Source organism: Cariama cristata, unplaced genomic scaffold (assembly GCF_000690535.1).
Source record: "Cariama cristata isolate BGI_N322 unplaced genomic scaffold, ASM69053v1 scaffold17352, whole genome shotgun sequence".
In the NCBI taxonomy this organism is placed as follows: Eukaryota; Metazoa; Chordata; class Aves; order Cariamiformes; family Cariamidae; genus Cariama; species Cariama cristata.
The window spans coordinates 1,462-19,320 of NW_009602284.1; the positions used below are offsets into that span (position 1 = coordinate 1,462).

General features: G+C 43.5%; 1 protein-coding gene across 1 annotated transcript in view; it reads left to right on the forward strand.

The window, feature by feature from the left end:
* Positions 1-6,555: 6,555 nt before the first annotated feature.
* PKD2L1 (polycystic kidney disease 2-like 1) overlaps positions 6,556-17,859 on the forward strand; it is a 16,938-nt gene continuing 5,634 nt past the window's right edge. Inside the window, exons 1-8 of the mRNA XM_009694706.1 lie at positions 6,556-6,850; positions 10,754-10,867; positions 11,864-11,991; positions 13,139-13,395; positions 14,245-14,469; positions 14,826-15,054; positions 15,427-15,597; positions 16,304-16,485. Coding sequence (XP_009693008.1) covers positions 6,556-6,850; positions 10,754-10,867; positions 11,864-11,991; positions 13,139-13,395; positions 14,245-14,469; positions 14,826-15,054; positions 15,427-15,597; positions 16,304-16,485 — 1,601 coding nt within the window. The remainder of the gene's footprint in view (positions 6,851-10,753; positions 10,868-11,863; positions 11,992-13,138; positions 13,396-14,244; positions 14,470-14,825; positions 15,055-15,426; positions 15,598-16,303; positions 16,486-17,859) is intronic.

The following is a 17,859-nucleotide window of genomic DNA, read 5'->3' on the forward strand; positions in this document are numbered from 1 at the left end:
TCTCCTCTCTCCAGGAAGCCTGTGTTAAATGTATCACTTTGTCTATTTCCCAAAATACGTTTTAGACTGTATTGCACATTGTCAAAATAAAGCTTTCCCCCCCCCACTTAATTCTTATCATATTGTTGTCAATAGTATTAATAGAGATATTCAAGCTTGTCCTAGCTAAGCATGAAGAGAGGCAACAGGCATGTGTACTTTTTAATGAAATCAAATCAAATCTGCCATCTTGTTATCTTTGAGTATTTTACTGTGATTAATTCCCTCACAATGTACTGTGTATAATAAGGCCTGACATCCACCGCTACAGTGCTTGACTCTAAAGTTGACACTTAAATAACAGGAACTGTAGTTGCTGCATAACTTGTTTGCTATCTAGGATATATACTCTGTTGGACAATTTTCTTTTTGGAAAAGAGCACATCATGAACTGAAGAACCGTCTAATTGTGTCATTCTACACATTCACTCCTCTTTGCTTTCTACCATTTGTAGCTTTTTAAAAATTTGAATTGTTTGAAAGAATTTCTATTTTGACTCTGCATAGGCAGCCTGATGTTCCTTGACAAGGGCCTTCTACCTGAGTTCACCACACTCGTGTATCATGTGATCATTGCGCTCCATATTGATATCAAAATTAGCTGTACTTTATATTTCTCTTGTAAGCCAGTTACAGATATAACAATATAATGATCATGACAGGAAGTAACTTCACAGTGACTACCTGATGGAAACCTGCTGCTAATATATGTTTGAATTATTTGGATTATTTAGATGCAACAAAAGTCCATACTTTCTTTTATCCTTTGCTATACAGAGGGTATTTCAACATTTTTATAGCAGATTCAGACACTTCTTGTAAAGCAAAATTGCCATCTCCTTTGAAGAAGTAGGGTAGATTTATTCATACGGTATAAGCACCATAGATTAGCTATATAGAGGAACAGTTAAAAACAAACAAACAAAAACCCAAACAAAACCACATCAAAACTGCAAAGGCTCCTATATGCCCACCCTTGAAATGCTGTGATGTCAATTTCCCTGGGAGCCCTTGAGGAGCTATCCCCATAATTAAAAACAGAAGCAAGCCAAACTGATGCCACGGAGAGAAAAATTCTATGTTACTTGAAGCAGATCTGCTCACAACCTTGTGACAAGCTGGTGAAAAAGGGCAGGTTTGGATCAGTCAAGAGGCTGATTACAGGCTCATGGTAATGGTATGTACACTGGTGAATACTAGGTGTGCAGTTGCTAAAACAGTCATGAGCACTGGACATACACCTGGCACGTATATTCCTTTCCCCATCACCACATTCTGTCCTGTTTCTGGAGATCTCTGCACAGGATTATTTGGGAACCATTCCCGAAGGATGCAAAGCTTCTGGAGTTGCAGTGCCTGCCCGACTGCTGCTGAGCTATGGGTAAGCGCTGTAGGGTTTAACCTTGACACAGTAGTAGTGGTGTGTTATAGCCGTTGATGAGCCAAGTTACTGCTATAAACAAGACAAAGGCCATGGGGAAAGGCCATATATTTTATTAGGCCAGAAGATGTCATTGGGAAAACATATTTTTAGAAATGCAAGCCTTTTTTTTTTTTTTTTTTTTTTTTTTTTTAGTGAGAAGTCTTGCAGGAACCTGAAGAAGGGTTTATGCCCTCAGAAGCAGGACTGTTGTTTCCTAACCACAGGAGTGTAATAAGGGATATTCCTTGTTCTTACAGACTGCCTTTTTTGTGATAGCAGCATTACTTAGTATCTTTATATCTTGTTCTATTTAGCGATGCCGTGGTGGTTCTAAGGCTTTTAGTTGCCAGGGATCTCAACAGAAAATTGTAGTGGGGGTGTTTGTGTATGTGTACCTCAAGATAATTTGATTTTTATTCTTTTTTTATGTTAAGCATTTTGTTTCAATTGGGCACTTGAATTAGCAATTTAAATAAAGTCAGAGCACTGACAACATAATGCAAACCGTAAACCATGATTAAGATTATTTGTTAGACTTTTAAAGTGTAACTCTTCTTCATTTCTCCTCTTCTCACATGATTTCCAATAGATGAAATTTTTTAATGCATTTTAAAAAGTCATTATTCCCTCCAGCGTGGAGTTACTGTTTCATTCGTGGGTGAATGCAAGCCAGCTGACAGGATGCTGTTCCAGCAGTGTGCTGCTGTAGCCTACTGCGAGGCTTGAGATGCTCAGGATGAATAGCTCACAGGTTACCTAACGAAGCTGCTGGCCAGCTAACAGGGATTGGAGGCCTAATCCTAGCACCACATAATTCTGTGGTGGAAAGGGCCTTTAGAGATCATCTAGCCTCTCTCCCTTCTCGCTCTCCTTATTGAGTCTAAGAAACTTTCACCTAACCTGTTCATAACAACAGTCCCCAACAGCAGGGAATGTATTCCCTCCCCAGGTGAAATCTTCCACGCCTTTCTTCCTCTCACCTGCTCAAGGGACTTCCCTCAGTGTCTAAATTAAATTTCCATCCCTGTGGTCACAACAAACAAACAATCTCTTCTTCACAGTGGCTTTTTATACCGCAAAATCCTTACTGTGTTGTTTCCTGGTCCTTGCTTCTGCCCCAGGACAAACTTCCAGGCTCCCTCGGAGTATCAGAACTGACTCTTAGAAACAAGCCAGTGAAAAAAGGATGAGCAAACCTGGACTTCCTCTACCATAAATGTAGTGAATATATATGATTTTTTTTTTATTTGCCTGTAGCTGGGTGTGAGCAGTTCTGTTGACAATCCTTCTGCTTGGGGAACCTCTCTGTGCAGTGAATGAGTAGTCAGCCCAGGAACTACTCTGAACCACATGGTATTTTAAGGAATTTATTGAGAGGAAAAGACAAAGGAGCACAGCCCCAGACTTTAACCTAACATGCTGAATCCCACTGTGATAGTGGTTTCTGGTTTTAGAAACAGTCCTCCTTGTGTACCTCTGAAAGGTTTCTTCCAGGCCTGCTGAAAAATGGACCTCAACAAAGAGGGGAAAAGAAAAGAATGGAGAAGAGAAACTCTGTTGGCTGGTTTTCACAAGAATGAAAGGTTGGTGAATAAGGCTCAAGGCACTGGAAGGAATAAAGATGTGAGGTAAGCGCTGAAAGGTGCTGTCAGACATGTGTCTCTCCTTAGCCAGTAAATACTGGTGCTCCACAGGGTTTTACATCAAACACCATAGAGGGGAACACATAGCATGGTGATTTGTGAGGTCCTAAAGTTTGGGTCATATTCTCCCTGAGCTGACATACCTCCCTGCTACCCTTCAGTATAAAACCAGGCAGCTTCCTATGCAAATGTATATCCTGCCTCCTAGCAAGGAAGTGCTTGTACCATTTTGCAAGCCAGATAGACAACCCAAGCCCCACCTAGATTGAAGTGTGCACCAACAGTACAGTTCAAATTTACCAGCTGAAAAGGACTTTTACAGACTTACATAAATGAATGAGTCACCCCATCCTGCCTGCAAAGCACTGCGTGCGTTTCCTTAATTATAGGGTGCTCTTTGTTCTGCCTTGTGTTAGGCTACTCAAAGTCAGGTGACACAGGCATGATCTGTCTTTTGAGCTAGGTGGGTGACTCTGTCTTTCAACACGGAAGGTCAAGGTCCCCCCTCTCACCACGTGCTCTGTGCCCTAGCCAGTAAGAAGGCAGATCTGGAATGTACCTGGGCCCTGAAGGATGTGATGTGGTATGAAGTGGTGCTGTGCCACAGGCAGTGAGAGATGCACTGTAAAAAAACCTGTTTGCTCCCCCAAAGCAGCAGCTCTGCACCATAAGCCATGCTGCTGGTGCGTGGGCAGGGCTATCTGCTGTATGGTCCCAGGGGTGCGACTGGATGCCTGGCCTTGGCGTGCGGCCTTTCATCGAGGTCTCATCCGTTAGCATTCCAGCTGTTGGAGAGCTCTTCAAATGCTTTCCATCCCTTCATCCCATTGACTCCATTCCACCGCTCTCATTTTGCTAGGGTAGTAATAAAATACAACAGGCTGTAATAATAACAAATTCAGTCCAAGTGTCCAGCCCAGACCTCCAGTGACCTTCCAACCAGCTGCTGCCCTCTTAGTGCCCTGTGAAAAATTAGTCCTTGCCTCACTCTTGTTCAAGCAGCTGCTCAGTGCCATCATCAGGTAGGCGACATCTAGGGGACATCTCTGTACATCCCGGCTGGCCTGGCAACATCACCTGTATGAACATTATAGTCCAGAGAAAACACTCTTGCTTGTACCTTTGAGCCCCACGGTCCTACCGGTGCGAGTCATGTTGCTTCCCCGGGTGATGTCAGAAAAATAGCCACCATCCGTACCCATGGAGAGGCACCTCTTCCAAATTATGTGTTCAGACCTGAGGAAGGACCAGGCTCAGGCTATACATTCATTTATCATCTCATCACCAAGACAGAAGCCTGTCATCCTAAGGTGAAGCCATCACCTGATCCACCCCTCCAGGGGTAGCCACAGGCCTCCAGCACCTGTGGGGTTGTCACGAATGAATGATTTAGGTCACTCAAAGAATCACCATCAGAGGTATTAGCAAAAGGGGTTTTAATATAAATCTGTAAAAGTGCAACTTAACAAAGTTCGATGACAAGGTTCACTCTATTACTTGCTACGTGGAAGAAACACATAAATAAAAATCGAGTTAGAATCGAGCTAGAATGATTGACACAGACACCAGAGAGCAAAAGGGGTAAGGGAGACCCTCCTGTTGAGTCACAAGTTTCAGAATGGACCCTCTTGCTTTCTAAACTCCTTCTCAGAGAGGAGCCTAGGTTTGGCTGGATCTAATCTTAGGCTCAGACTTGGTCAACAGTTTATGTCTAAAGGATTATACATGCAAAGTTTGCAATAATTAATTCCATATGGAATACCGATGTTTCATTAGTATTGATTCAATATGCTGTCAGACACTTACTGAGGATCTGTTGTGAATAAAGGGTCTCTCCTCCTTGGGTAAGGAAGGATCTCTCAGCCTCAGGTAATGAATCTCAAACCTTGAGAGGTATCCCTGTTCAAGGGGAGAGTCCCATGGAGTGCAGTCCAGTCGCAATTCAGAGAGAGTTCAAATTGGACTCATCTGCCAATGAGCAGCATCGATATCTGCTGTTGGTAAAAGTTCTCTCCACCTCGAGGAACAACCTTGAGCGGCATCCCAGCTCAAGGGGAGCTCGCTGCCATGCAGTCATGCTGCCTAGCAGGGAGAGCTCAAAGAAGGCTCACTTAGGCTGTCATATTTATGGGATAAAGTGGTTGGCTCGTGGTCAAATTGCATACAGTGGGAAAGGTATGCATGAGGCCCCTTGAACCCACAGCTTCCTCCATTTCTTGATAAATGAGTCTTGGAAAAGTCACCTGCTATTGATGCGTTAATCGCATGATCGGTGTTCTAAGCTCATCGATGTTCACTCACTGCGTCACTCTGTTCCTTTGTGGGTTTCTTGGACAACTTCTTGGCCCGGTTTTGGTCAGGCCTTTACCTCCTTTGAAGCCTGTACCAAACTACTGTTAGTTTGGTTAAGGGGTCAAGTGCATCCGTCACAGGGGCCTGGGACTACTTCTTGCTGCTGGCCAGTGGGTGAATGCTGACAACTCCTAGTTATTATTCTTTCTAGTTTTGCCTGGTATGTTCCTGTTTTTTCTCAGGCTTGCCTCAGGCCCAGCAGGACTTATGGAAATTCTGCAAAAGCAGAAGAGTCCAACCACTCATTTCCAAAATGAACACTAGATGTTTACTCTCTTTTTTACTCCTGCTTTTAACAACGCGATAGCAAAGAGTATGCTGTGGAAATGCTGACTGGGATCATGTTTTAGGCCAAACTCCAGCTTCTTCCTGAAGTGTCCACAATGCTTGGCAAACGAATCACAATACCTCTGAGCTGAGTGCAGGCAGCTGCTTGGGGCGAGCTGCCGGTGTCAGCTGCTGCCGCCGACCATCCGGCTCCGCGCTGCCGCCGCTCACAAAAGGTGTTTCTGCTCCTTGGCACTTCACTGAAAATTCAGGACTTCCCTGATTCCTGAAGCAAAGGCTCCCCATCAGGCTCCTCTCCCCAACGGCGCTTGCACAGCGTCCCACCATGGCTTGCAGCCCTCACTGCGCTCTGCCGGAGCTTCACCTGGAGCTGATCTGGGCTGCAGGCAGCCTGAGGGTTCCAATTAAACCCCAATCGGCTCCTCCTCTTGCCGCCCTTCCCCAACTCAGGGGTCATCTCCTAGCTGCCTCCTCTTCTCATGACAGCATCTATGTCTGTTATCTCCGTTGGGAAGCAGAGAAGGTCTCCTGGTCCTGTCGGTGCTCCCAGAACTGCTGGGATAATAGGGCTGTCAGTGGTTCCTAACAATGGGTAGTGCCATCCCTCTGACAGGCGTAAGCTAAGCCGGTATAAAAGAGAGAGAGGATGTACGCTCTCTGTGGGAAGCTATTGGTGTGCTCTCTCCTGGTTGCTGAGCCAGACAGGCTATTTGGCATTGACTAATTCTCTCTGCTAGCTTACAACTCTAACCTGGGCAGGCAGTCCTCACAATTCCAGTTAAAAGGTACTTCTGCTGGCAGTGACTAGCCATGAGCTCATCTCACCTAAACAGCAGAGCTGAGAGCCACTTTAGAGCCTCAGAGGAGCATGAACTGGGGGCAGTGGGGAAGAAAGCTTGGGACAATCCTGTTTACAATGGCTCCCCCTCTACGTCCTTGAAGATTCGAGCCATCTACAACCCCAAGTCCATCCTGGAGAATCCCTATGAGAACTTCGAAGAGGTGGGGGGTCCACTGCCCTACCAGGAAGAGCAGAGAAAAGCTGTGGATGGGAAGACAAGTCCTCTTCTCAAGTGCTGCTTCTACATCTTCAGAGGCGTTCGAGGTAAAGCTCTGACATCTCACTAGAAAGGATTTACTAGTCCTCGTGAAGAGCAATGGTATGGGTGTGTGTGAGTGTGGGGATGCAGAAGGCAGAAACCCCGTAGTGTCTGTGTAGCCGAGGAACCTGCTCAACATAGACTAGCTTTACTCCAGAAATCATTTTTAGCTGACCTGGAAGGAGCATCCTTATTCCATGTGCCTTGCGTAGCTCCAAGGTCTGTCCTGTTACCTTTATGACAAGGTAGGAGATACAGACAGACTTAGTGGTGTGCTCATGGTCATTCAGTGAATCTGTAGATACAGCTTTGGACAGAGCTTCGGTGTCCTGAATCCACAGGAGCCATCACTCTGGTGATGAGACTATTCTGTGTTTGTGTGCATTTTCTAGGTGGAGTGGTACTGGCTCCTGTGTTACAATAACTTAAGAATTGATATAAATATCCATCAGAGAAACTCTAGCACTGACAGGGCTGAAATGCAGAGGATAACAGGAATGTATCAAACAAGGCTTTGCTTGAAGACAGCTGAAAAAAAAGAGGTGCTAGTTTCCAGTTTAAAAGACAAAGGGGAATGAAATATTATGTAGGCTTATTCAGAGGCACTCAAAAACCTGGGAGCAAGCTGGGTGTCCTGTAAGGATACAGCCCTGGGCAAGAGCATTTTTTGAACAGTTTCTTATAGAAGGCATAAAATCCTATTACTGTAAAAAGAGGGAAGACAAAGCAAGAAACTGTATCTTTTGTGGAAATTATTTTCTTGCCAATGTGTCTTTTCTTCCTGACTTAGAAGGCAAGAACCTTTATCAGAGCTGTATCCTCTAACAGTGCATGTGAGTGAGTAACAGTATAGCCTGGTCCGGAATTGCACAGCACCTCTATGATCAATTCTTTCTTACCTGTCGTTGCAGTTACAGTCTAACACTATTAATTCACATGGAAGTCAGAACTGAGGCTTTAGAGGTTTTTCCTGGCCACAGAGCACTGCTGGGTGGGCTTAGTGGGTAATTACAGATTGCTCAGAGGCACTGTATCATTTATGTGTTTTATTCTGATATCCTTTCTTCTAGGCATTGTTTGAGACTTAAGAAGGAAAAACAAATCCATACTTTAACATCAAAATTCCATTTGTGAGACGCCAGGGTTGAAACTGGAGCACGCATATGAAAATACCTGTCAGGACACTATAGCATTTCTGTCTTCTACGACTGTTGCAGTAGTGTGTCCTGCCAGTAAGGGTGGTAAATAGGGTTGTAGGACAGACCAGAGCTGGGAAGATGAGATCTAAAGGTCAGTGCAGGCAGAAGAAAGGCCTCTATAAGCCTCACAGAGGTGGGGACATTTTCCTTGAAGAATTTGTGTCCTTCCTTTGCATCTTTTCTAAGTGCTCATTATTTTTCATTGCCTCTCCAAATATTGCTGGTTCTTCCCCTCTCCTTCCGTTTAATCACCTTAGTGTCTCACATGGAAAACAGAAGTAGTAAAGATAAGTCACTTGGCCAAGGACAGTTTGTGGGTTTTTTTGCTTAAAAACCATTCCTTGGGATTACGTGTCCATAGCTCTGCAGGGGTACTGGTCATAGTTGGCTTATTGAATCCTTCTCTTGTCCTTACCAGCTACCGGGCTGGACTACCACTAAGTAGCTGCTGCTCCTAATGCCATTGCTCAGTACTGTTCCTCTCTAAACTGTGTCCAAATAAGTCTGTCCTCTGGTTCCTGCCTGCCTCCTGCCACCTCAGCTGTTTCATGGCCAGCCTACAGACAGGATTTTCTTAGTATTTGGGTGGCACAGGGGCCAATGAGGGACACCTAGCTTCTGCCTTAGGAAGAGGATCTTCAGCTGTACCTGAGACCATGAGCTAGTCACTCACCTGGGTCACAAGTCTGGTTTAAAAGCAGCCTTGGAAGATAATGTAGATGTTGCCATTAATTCTTACTAGTAATTTGTTACTAGCAGAAAGGCAAGAATTACAAACAAATTGCATTAATTGACTGTTTTCTAGATTCTGGATTTTTTTCTTTGCTCTGCCTTGTGAGTGCTGGATGGTCATGCAAGATTCCATAAGGAAGCCTGGATGTCTTCTAGTCTTGAGTATTCTTCTACTCCAAATGTCATGTCCAAAACAGCTGCATCCTCAGGGGGGTAGGTGGTGTCAAAGGAGACACATATGGGGACATGCTTCATGTATGAGGTGGTATATTTCCATGGCATGTTTCCTAAAGAAACAGCTGAAAGCAAACCACAACTGGTAAAGTTTTACAGTTACTGGATGCAATCTGAAAGGGTACTGGACCAGCCTCACGATTCTCCAGATCTAATTTTGGGCAAGTCTCTGAACCAAGTTTTCAAGGATATTTGATTGTCCCTGAATTTAGGTATTTGGAGTACACTTCTATTCCCAAAGCAAAGAAAGTCTGTACTTCTGTTCCCAATATGTGGATAGTAGGGGTTCCCTGCCTCATGGAAAAAACCAAATAAACCTATTAAAAGACTGTCATATAGTCATATCTAGAGATGAAAGGGGTCATTTAAAAGTGACCTGAACAGATGGGTGGGTTGTTTCCCCTTGTTTTCCTCCGTTGTGGAGATTCCTGTAGACCACATGATACTCTCCTCTGCACATGAGTTAATCCGGATCTTCTCCAGGCTCTCATTGCTGTTGCTGTTCTGGCATGTCCAGAATAGGTTACTCATTTGTCTGTCCAGGAGTGAGGGTGGATGCTGCAACAGCCACTATGGTAGCTGATGGTTCAAAAAGCTCTCTAATCTGTTGAGATACCAAAGAGCTATTGAAAGGACAGGAACAATGCGCACAGACCACTCTATTGCTTTTGCTTGCTCCAAAGAAAAAAATGATTCGTCCTCTGCCAGAGATGACTTCAAACATGTGGCCTTTGATCAGCTTTGATCCTGATTTGCAGGAAGATGATTGTTGCATGCTACTGGGGATAGGCATCAGGGCTGAGCTCTCTAAGAGCTGCAGAAAGAAGCAAGACTATGGGTGTTATTGACATGGCTTCCATCACTAGGCTTTCAAGTGGAAGTTCGTATGCCTTTCAACTTCAGGAGCATTTCAGAAATCACAAGAGAAAGCCATTACAAAAAGAACAAACAAATACACTAATGGTATCAGGTGGTTCATCAAACCCAAAATATCAAGGCTGCTTTTAAAGGAAGTGTTTCTCTCTTTTTGATCAACCATGGTGACGTTTAAAGAGTTGCTTTCACTGTGTGAAGAAATTGGATCACTAGCTGGTGCAATTGGCATAACTGTGCGGAAGTCAGCAGAGCTCCATTGATATACATCCTGAAGACAATTTGGCTCTAAATTTTCTGCTGAAAATATTGAGTTGGGTTGTTTGATTGAGTTGTATGACCTACAAGAAATTTGCTAGAGTTTTTAGGTAAGCGAGGGGCAAATATTTGGGGCCTGACGGTTCAATATACACTAAAAGGATTAATAGTTGTAAAGCTAACAAGAGATGCAGTTCTGCTATGGAAGTCCTATCAGAAGGTCAGTTGGTGGCACAGGGATGACCGAAATGAAATTTTAAGGATTCAAGAGTACTTGTGACAAAGACTGAATTTCTGCAAAGCATAAGCTGAAAAACAGGCAGGAAAAGATCAGTCCATATTGAACTCAAACCGAAAACTGGAGAGTGATTTAGCAAAATGAGAAAGCCAATATATTTCAGTTTTGATCAGCCACAAATCTTTTGTTCATGATTGAATGGTTCTTTTTAGGGGTTATTTAACACATTTTTACAGCTCTTAGTCAAGTTTTGCCTTGAAAAGTGACAAAAATCCAACTCCCAACAATGTTCTTTGGGAACAGGACTTCAGCTCCTCACATGGCCTTTGAGAATAGCCATCAAAGCTCTCCAATTTCTTCTTTACACCCAACAGGTCTGTGGGGCACTACTCTGACTGAGAACACAGCTGAAAACAGAGAGCTTTACGTGAAGACCACATTGCGAGAGCTGCTAGTCTATATTGTGTTCTTGGTGGACATCTGTCTATGTAAGTAGCTGTCATATCTCACAGGTGTCTTTTCTGTGTGCAGTGTGAGGGGAATAATGTGAAGTTTTATTACTAGACTTCCTCACTCTGTTGTAGGTGTTAAGTTTATTGTACAAGCACTCACTGCAGCAAGCAGGTGTGTTATTAATGTACAGAAAGACTGCTGGACATACAAATAAAATAACTGACTGTTACTCTAGATGAAATTGATATTGGTTAGGTTTAAGCAGTATTTTCTGATCCATATTATCAGTTCTAGCCATTGACTCCACAGTCCTGGGAGAATCTGCCCAGGGTCTTTTCTTAGTTTCACAGCAAATGTTCAAGACCCAGACAGCAGCTCTAGAAACTTCCTGGATCAAAGACACAGTGTTCAGAGAGGTTTTCCTCTCTGAGACTGGAGGGATGGCTGAGGTGATAAAGTAGATGGCAGCCCACACTGTTGTTCTTGGGTGGATTTAATGTGTCTCTGTACTGAATGCTAATGGCCTTTGTGTGGGTAGAACAATGGCTGGTTCTTTTTTGGGGAAGGTTCATTCATTATCACAAATGTGCACCTGTGACATGGGACAGTGAAGAGGATTATATTTCATGGACCCTATGGCAGGAAAGATAGACAGACAATGCCAACCTGAGTTACTATCACACTGGCCCCGGGAGACCATGCTTCAGTCACCCTTCCTAAAGAATCAAGACATGCACACAGACGTATGTGTCGTCACACACTGACTCATCCAGAAGTGTGTGTGTGTGGGGTGGTGGTGGTGTTTGAATGTCAGTTGCGTATTTTTCCTGGTACGCTTTCAAGAGTAGGACATGTTCTTAGTGATCACCATGATGAATGTTTTTCTGCAGTAAGGAACACTGGAGAGTTGAAACAATGTGTTTGTGGAAGTGATAGTATAAGCTACACAGAAAGTGAATATATAAATATATTTATATCAGGCTCCAATATTCAGGTATAAGGAAGGACCCTCCTCTTGTCTCTTCTCTTAGTGACATATGGAATGACAAGTTCCAATGCCTATTACTACACCAAAGTGATGTCTGAGCTATTCCTGCAGACCTCTTCGGACGGCCGTGTCTCCTTCCAGTCCATCGGCAGTATGGCTGACTTCTGGGTGGTGCGTACAAATCTGGCCTGGCATGGGGAGCCCTGAAAATCTCAGGCAGTCTGGGACATTCAGTTCCCTCTGAATGTGCAACCTAGTGATTTCAGCATGGTATTTTGCTGCCACAAGCTTTTGCCAGCTACTAGCAATAGTTACAATATCATTTACATGAAATATAGCCACTGATTTAAAATATAATTTATCCATTTGAGCACTGTGGCCAGAATACTGGTGAGGCTAGGTGTTGTGTGTGCCCAGAAGAGTACATTCCCCAGTAACTTACCAGCTAAACAGGCAGAACATAACAAAAAGAAATTGCTGTGATAAGATGCTTGCTGCACAGATAGGGACTACTGGCCCGGAGAGGCCAAGTGATTTACTCCAGGTTTCCTTATGGTAGAAATGACTTTGAATCCTACAATCCAATGTCTTTATGCTGGTCTTAGTAATAGGCCTACGACCATTTTCATGGCCAATTGTGGGAACACTGTACTTAACCTGCCTGTAACTCATGCCTAGGCTGGTCTGATCTATAGATTCTTTATGCAGAAGCTGGATTAAAATTTGCACTGACTTTTATCAAAGAGAACAAAGAGGGGAAAAGATGTCTGAGGTCTAACACATCTCTGTCAAAGAGCTGGTGAAGGAATAATATGAGCCACAGTGAATGCTGTTGAGATATTGCAACCATTTATCTCTGATAGCCAGAAATTGTCAGTTAGCTTTGTCTTTTTTCTGTCATATTAAAAAAGTACAGCAAACTATGGCACTATTGTTTTTCCCTCACTGTTTCCAGGGCACTGGCGCACGCCCTTTTCATAATTCACACCTTGTGCCAAGGCAATTCCTTGAGACTTATGCTCACTGAAGTGGAAGGAACAAAGAGACTTGTAGGGCTCTTCTTTCTTCCTTAGCCCAACAAGGTGCATCAACTATATCGCAGGCCTGTGAGGAGCCAACAATGACCCGGCTGCCCAGCACCCTTCTTCTACCACCAGCTGTGGTCTTTCCCCTCCTTAGCATATATCCCACATAAGTTGCTTTTACTTTCTGTCTTGAGGAGTAGAGAGGAGTGGGTCAGGTCTTGCTATCTCAAGCCCAGGTTGAGAAAATTCCTCTGATGTGTGGACCATGAAGTTGTCCTCTCCCTCTCTTGCAGTATGCACAAGGCCCCCTTCTGGATAATCTTTACTGGACAAAGTGGTACAACAATGAGTCCCTAGCAGCACACAGCACCCAGTCATACATCTATTATGAGAATCTGCTGCTGGGTGTCCCACGCATGCGGCAACTGAAGGTGAAGAACAATTCCTGTGTGGTCCACAATGACTTCAAGGAAGAAGTCTCAGGCTGCTATGATGTATACTCAGAAGACAAGGAGGAAAGGGTCTCATTTGGGCTCGTCAATGGAACGGCGTAAGTACAACTTCCGCTGTTCAGGATTAGAAAATCCAAATTAGTCTTCTAGTTAAAACAAGATTTGCTGAGCTGTATGATGCTGGGGGTGAGTTTCTCACATAAGGCTGGAATTCCCCTTGCAGTCAGAGGCAGCAAGCCCTTTTTGTCTATCAATAAGGCTAAGTGTCTCTTTGAGGAACAGCACAACAGAATGAGTGGCAGAGTAGGAGCTGTTGGGAAAGCCATGAAAAATCCAGTGGAGAATTAGGTAGAAATTGTTGCCTGTTTTTATGAGGGTGAGAATAAAGAGAGACCTTTGGGACCAGATCTATCAAATGGATGATGCCATATGCTTCCCTCCTGGATTTCAGGAGCCAGAGAGAAGGGAGTGCATCTCTTTCATTTTGAAAACATATTTCTCTCTAATAATTTGAGGTAACTGCAGTTTAATAACTCTCCGCTTGCTGCATGAGTCTTGGTCTGTGAATGAGAAGCTATTGTTCATAAGGAAATATGAGCACAAGTGTGTTCTAAGCAGACGGTTGTGTGCAATGTGGTAGAAGGTGATACAGCAGATCCTGGGAGTAACCTCCATGCAAACAAGACTGTGGCATAGCCAACAAAGCTGCAGCATTTTCCTTCTGTAATATCACAAGTCATGTTGTGTCACTGCTGGGAAGCACTACATCAAAAATCTAACAATAATAAAGAACCGATGTAGGCTCAGATCTGGAATAGGAATTAAATGCCAACTCTTTAATTAAAAACTGCTCTGTCCCTTGAAGATATAGTCTAATTTCCCCTGGCTACAAGGTCATAACCAAGCCTAGGGTGGTGATGCCTTTTCTTATGACTTGTCTGTTGCAGGTGGAGGTACCATTCTGAGGAGGAGCTGGGTGGCTCATCTCACTGGGGAAGACTAACCAGTTACAGTGGGGGAGGATACTACATAGACCTCAAGTTGACCAGAGAAGAGAGTGCTAAAGCCCTGCAAGTCTTGAAGGAAAAGTTGTGGCTGGATCGGGGGACACGAGTTGTCTTCATTGATTTCTCTGTGTATAATGCAAACATCAATCTGTTTTGTGTTCTGAGGTAAGCTGAGTCCCACTTAAAATTGTTCTGCATCTTGCTTGTTCCTCAATGCCACAGTTTCTTAAAATGCAAATATTTTAGTATGGTTCACCAGTGGGGTAGGACTGAGTGGTGTCAGTAGATATTGTACGGATTAGTAAAAAGACGGTCTTCCTGAGATAAGCAGTCACACTTCTTTTCACGTTTCACTCTTTCTTCTCATGGGCAGTGAAGCAGTAGAGATAAGGCTGCACAAATACATGCACAACTCTTCCACTCATGGTTTGGTGGGAGCTCAAGTTTGATGTGTCTCAAAACTATCTAAGAGCCTCCATCCCCTGGTTTGTAATTATCAGAGTTTTCTTGTCCCCTTCAAGGTTAGTGGTTGAGTTTCCAGCCACTGGTGGTGCCATTCCCTCCTGGCAAATCCGGACAGTCAAGCTTATACGATATGTGAGTGCATGGGACTTCTTCATTGTTGCCTGTGAAACTGTCTTCTGTGTCTTCATCTTCTACTATGTGGTGGAGGAGATTTTGGAGCTGCGTATCCACAAACTTCAGTACTTCACCAGCATTTGGAACATCCTGGATGTGGTCGTCATTCTAGTGAGGATCCTTGCACACTTTTTTGGGGGGAACAATGGCAGAGAGGTATAAGAGCCAAAATAAATGAAGGAATGGGAAACTGGTCTAGATAAGACAAGAGCTGGCACATGTTTTGCTCTAATGGCAAGATGAACTAGCAGAGTAAATGGACACATACTCTTCTATCAGCTGTTAGAAGAAAATTGTTTCCTTTGAGATGCCTAAGCGGCTGTGAACTCAGGGCATCACTCAGTGCTTTAAGACCTTATTTCCATCCCCCACCAGTCAACTGCAGTTGTGAAGTGTGATACTGAGCAATTCTGTGACACTTTCATTTCTGTGGAAAGCATAGGCACAGCAGTCACTGCAGACTCTTCCTCTTCCTCTTTGCAGCTCTCCATCATCGCTATTGGGTTTCACATCTTTCGTACCATTGAGGTGAACAGACTGTTGGGAGAGTTGCTGAAACACCCTGACACCTACGCGGACTTTGAGTTCCTGGCATTCTGGCAGACACAGTACAACAATATGAATGCAGTCAACTTATTCTTTGCCTGGATCAAGGTATTATAGGGGGTCTGGGAGGTGCCAGGCCTCCAGTCTCAGACCTCTTCCTCTAGATAGCTTGGGGGTTGGCTCTTCCATCCCTCTGAGTGAATGAGGATAACAGCTATATAACAGGATTTTCCTTGAAGTCATATGTTGTTTTGTAGTAAATCCAGACATTTCACCCTGGATTCTGAGGCCAGTTATTCGGAGATAGAGGACAGGGAGATGAGCTCAGATGTTGTGGCGTAAAAGTGATTTTAGAAAATGCTGAGTATAATGTAACTTTGTCCATCCCGTACTATTTTATTATTTTGGAGGATAACCTGGCAAACCATGGTTTCCTTTCATGATGGTCACCCAACAACTGGAAATGACTCATCTGTTGGCATGGACTTTGCATTTCAACCAAAGCATCTTGGCATGGTGGAAAGCCACACTGTACTTGGGGGTCCTCATTAGCCTCTAGACATTTGTCCTTACAGCAGTCTCTCTTTATGTTTTCCTTTGACACAGGGAACAAAGTCATATGTTTATGATCCCACAGGAAGATGGTGGTACACCTGGGACAAATGTTCTGAACACTAAATCACCTTTCCCCCAGTCTGGCTATCTTCTAGGTGCTTTGGTACTATAGTGAACCTCTTGCCTCAGTAAGCATGTGAATATATGCAACCCAGCTGATGGTTTGGCCTAACTTTGTCCCTGTTCTTTCTTCTTGCAGATATTCAAGTATATTAGCTTTAACAAAACAATGACCCAGCTCTCCTCCACACTGGCACGTTGTGCCAAGGATATCCTGGGCTTTGCCGTTATGTTCTTCATTGTCTTCTTTGCCTATGCCCAGCTGGGTTACCTTCTTTTCGGGACACAAGTGGAAAACTTCAGTACCTTTGTTAAATGCATGTAAGTGTGTAAGTTGGAATCATGTTGCCATCATTTCATCAAAAGAATTTTCACTTCTTTCCAACCTCTTCCCAATTGCAAATCTGAATGCCAGTCAGACACCTGTTGCATCTCATGGTAATAAAGCCACAATGGTTAATAAGTCACTCACAGTCCTCCAGCTATGACATTTTCATAGACAAAAGAACGCAGTGAGAAAATGGAGGATTACAGAGAGATTTCTGGTTGTCTGGTGTTTATCAGTAGGAACGTGAGTAGCTGATCCTACCAGACCTTGAGACTCCTTGCAGCTCTACAATTCAATGGAAATCTCAGTCTTTCCATAGGAGTGTTTAGTGAGAAGCTTCAGTTTGCTGAACCCTAGACAGATTTCCCTTGATGTGGAGCTGTTAGACACACCCAGGGTACTCAACACGCAGAGTGGTTTAACGTCTTTCTGCAGAAAAGTATCATAGTTCAGCTGATAATTTAGTTCCTGTTCTCCAGGACCTTCTGTCATCTTCTCACCTGCTGTGGGTCCGTAAAGGCAGTAGAGTGGCGCTGTCTGTCACTGAGACTTTGACAAATTTGTGTTTTTATATCCTGGCAGACGGCTTTAGGCCTAGTTAGGTTAAACTTCTCTGTAATTCTGGTAGTAAGAACTAAATAGCTCAAAACAAGTGCTTTAGGGTAGGCTCAGAGTGGGTATTGGGTTGTTTTTGTTTGTTGGGGTTTTTTTTGATAAGGAAGAGGCCCAGAGAGAAGCTCCAGAGTTTTGAAATTCTCTGGCTTCCAAATACACTTGCTGATCATATAGTTTCAGTGTCTGAACAAAAGCTGCATGAAAACTTTTCTGGTTTTCATCAGATAGTGCGCTTTAATTCAAACAAAGATTTGGAAAGAATATTGTGTTGTTATAGAGTTTCCACAGGGAAAAGCAGAAGTAATGCATTTATCTTATCAAGATGATAGCTTTAAACACTGAAATGAAAAAGTTAGAAACTTCATTTTTATATTATTTATAAATATATATGATTCTGATAAGATAGCAGCTCTACTTCATTTCTGAAAGTATGGTAGTCCTATAATATGCTAATTTTAATACAAATTCAGCATGAGGCTTTCTAAAATATGCTGTATAATAGTCTAAATAAGATTAACTAGACATTTTCAAAGCAAAAGAGATAAAAATAATTTCTTACTGGAAGGAGACATTTCTACATCACTGAATTGGGACAATTTAAACCAAAGAAGGGAAAGCAATGCCGTATTCCTCTTCCTTAGACCTGGAAAATATTTCCAGCTCCCTAAATAGTCCAAATGCAAGGAATCTGAAATGGAGCTTTGCATTTCTCAGACAGGATTTTCAACCTCCGGGCTCTCAAGGTCCTTTTT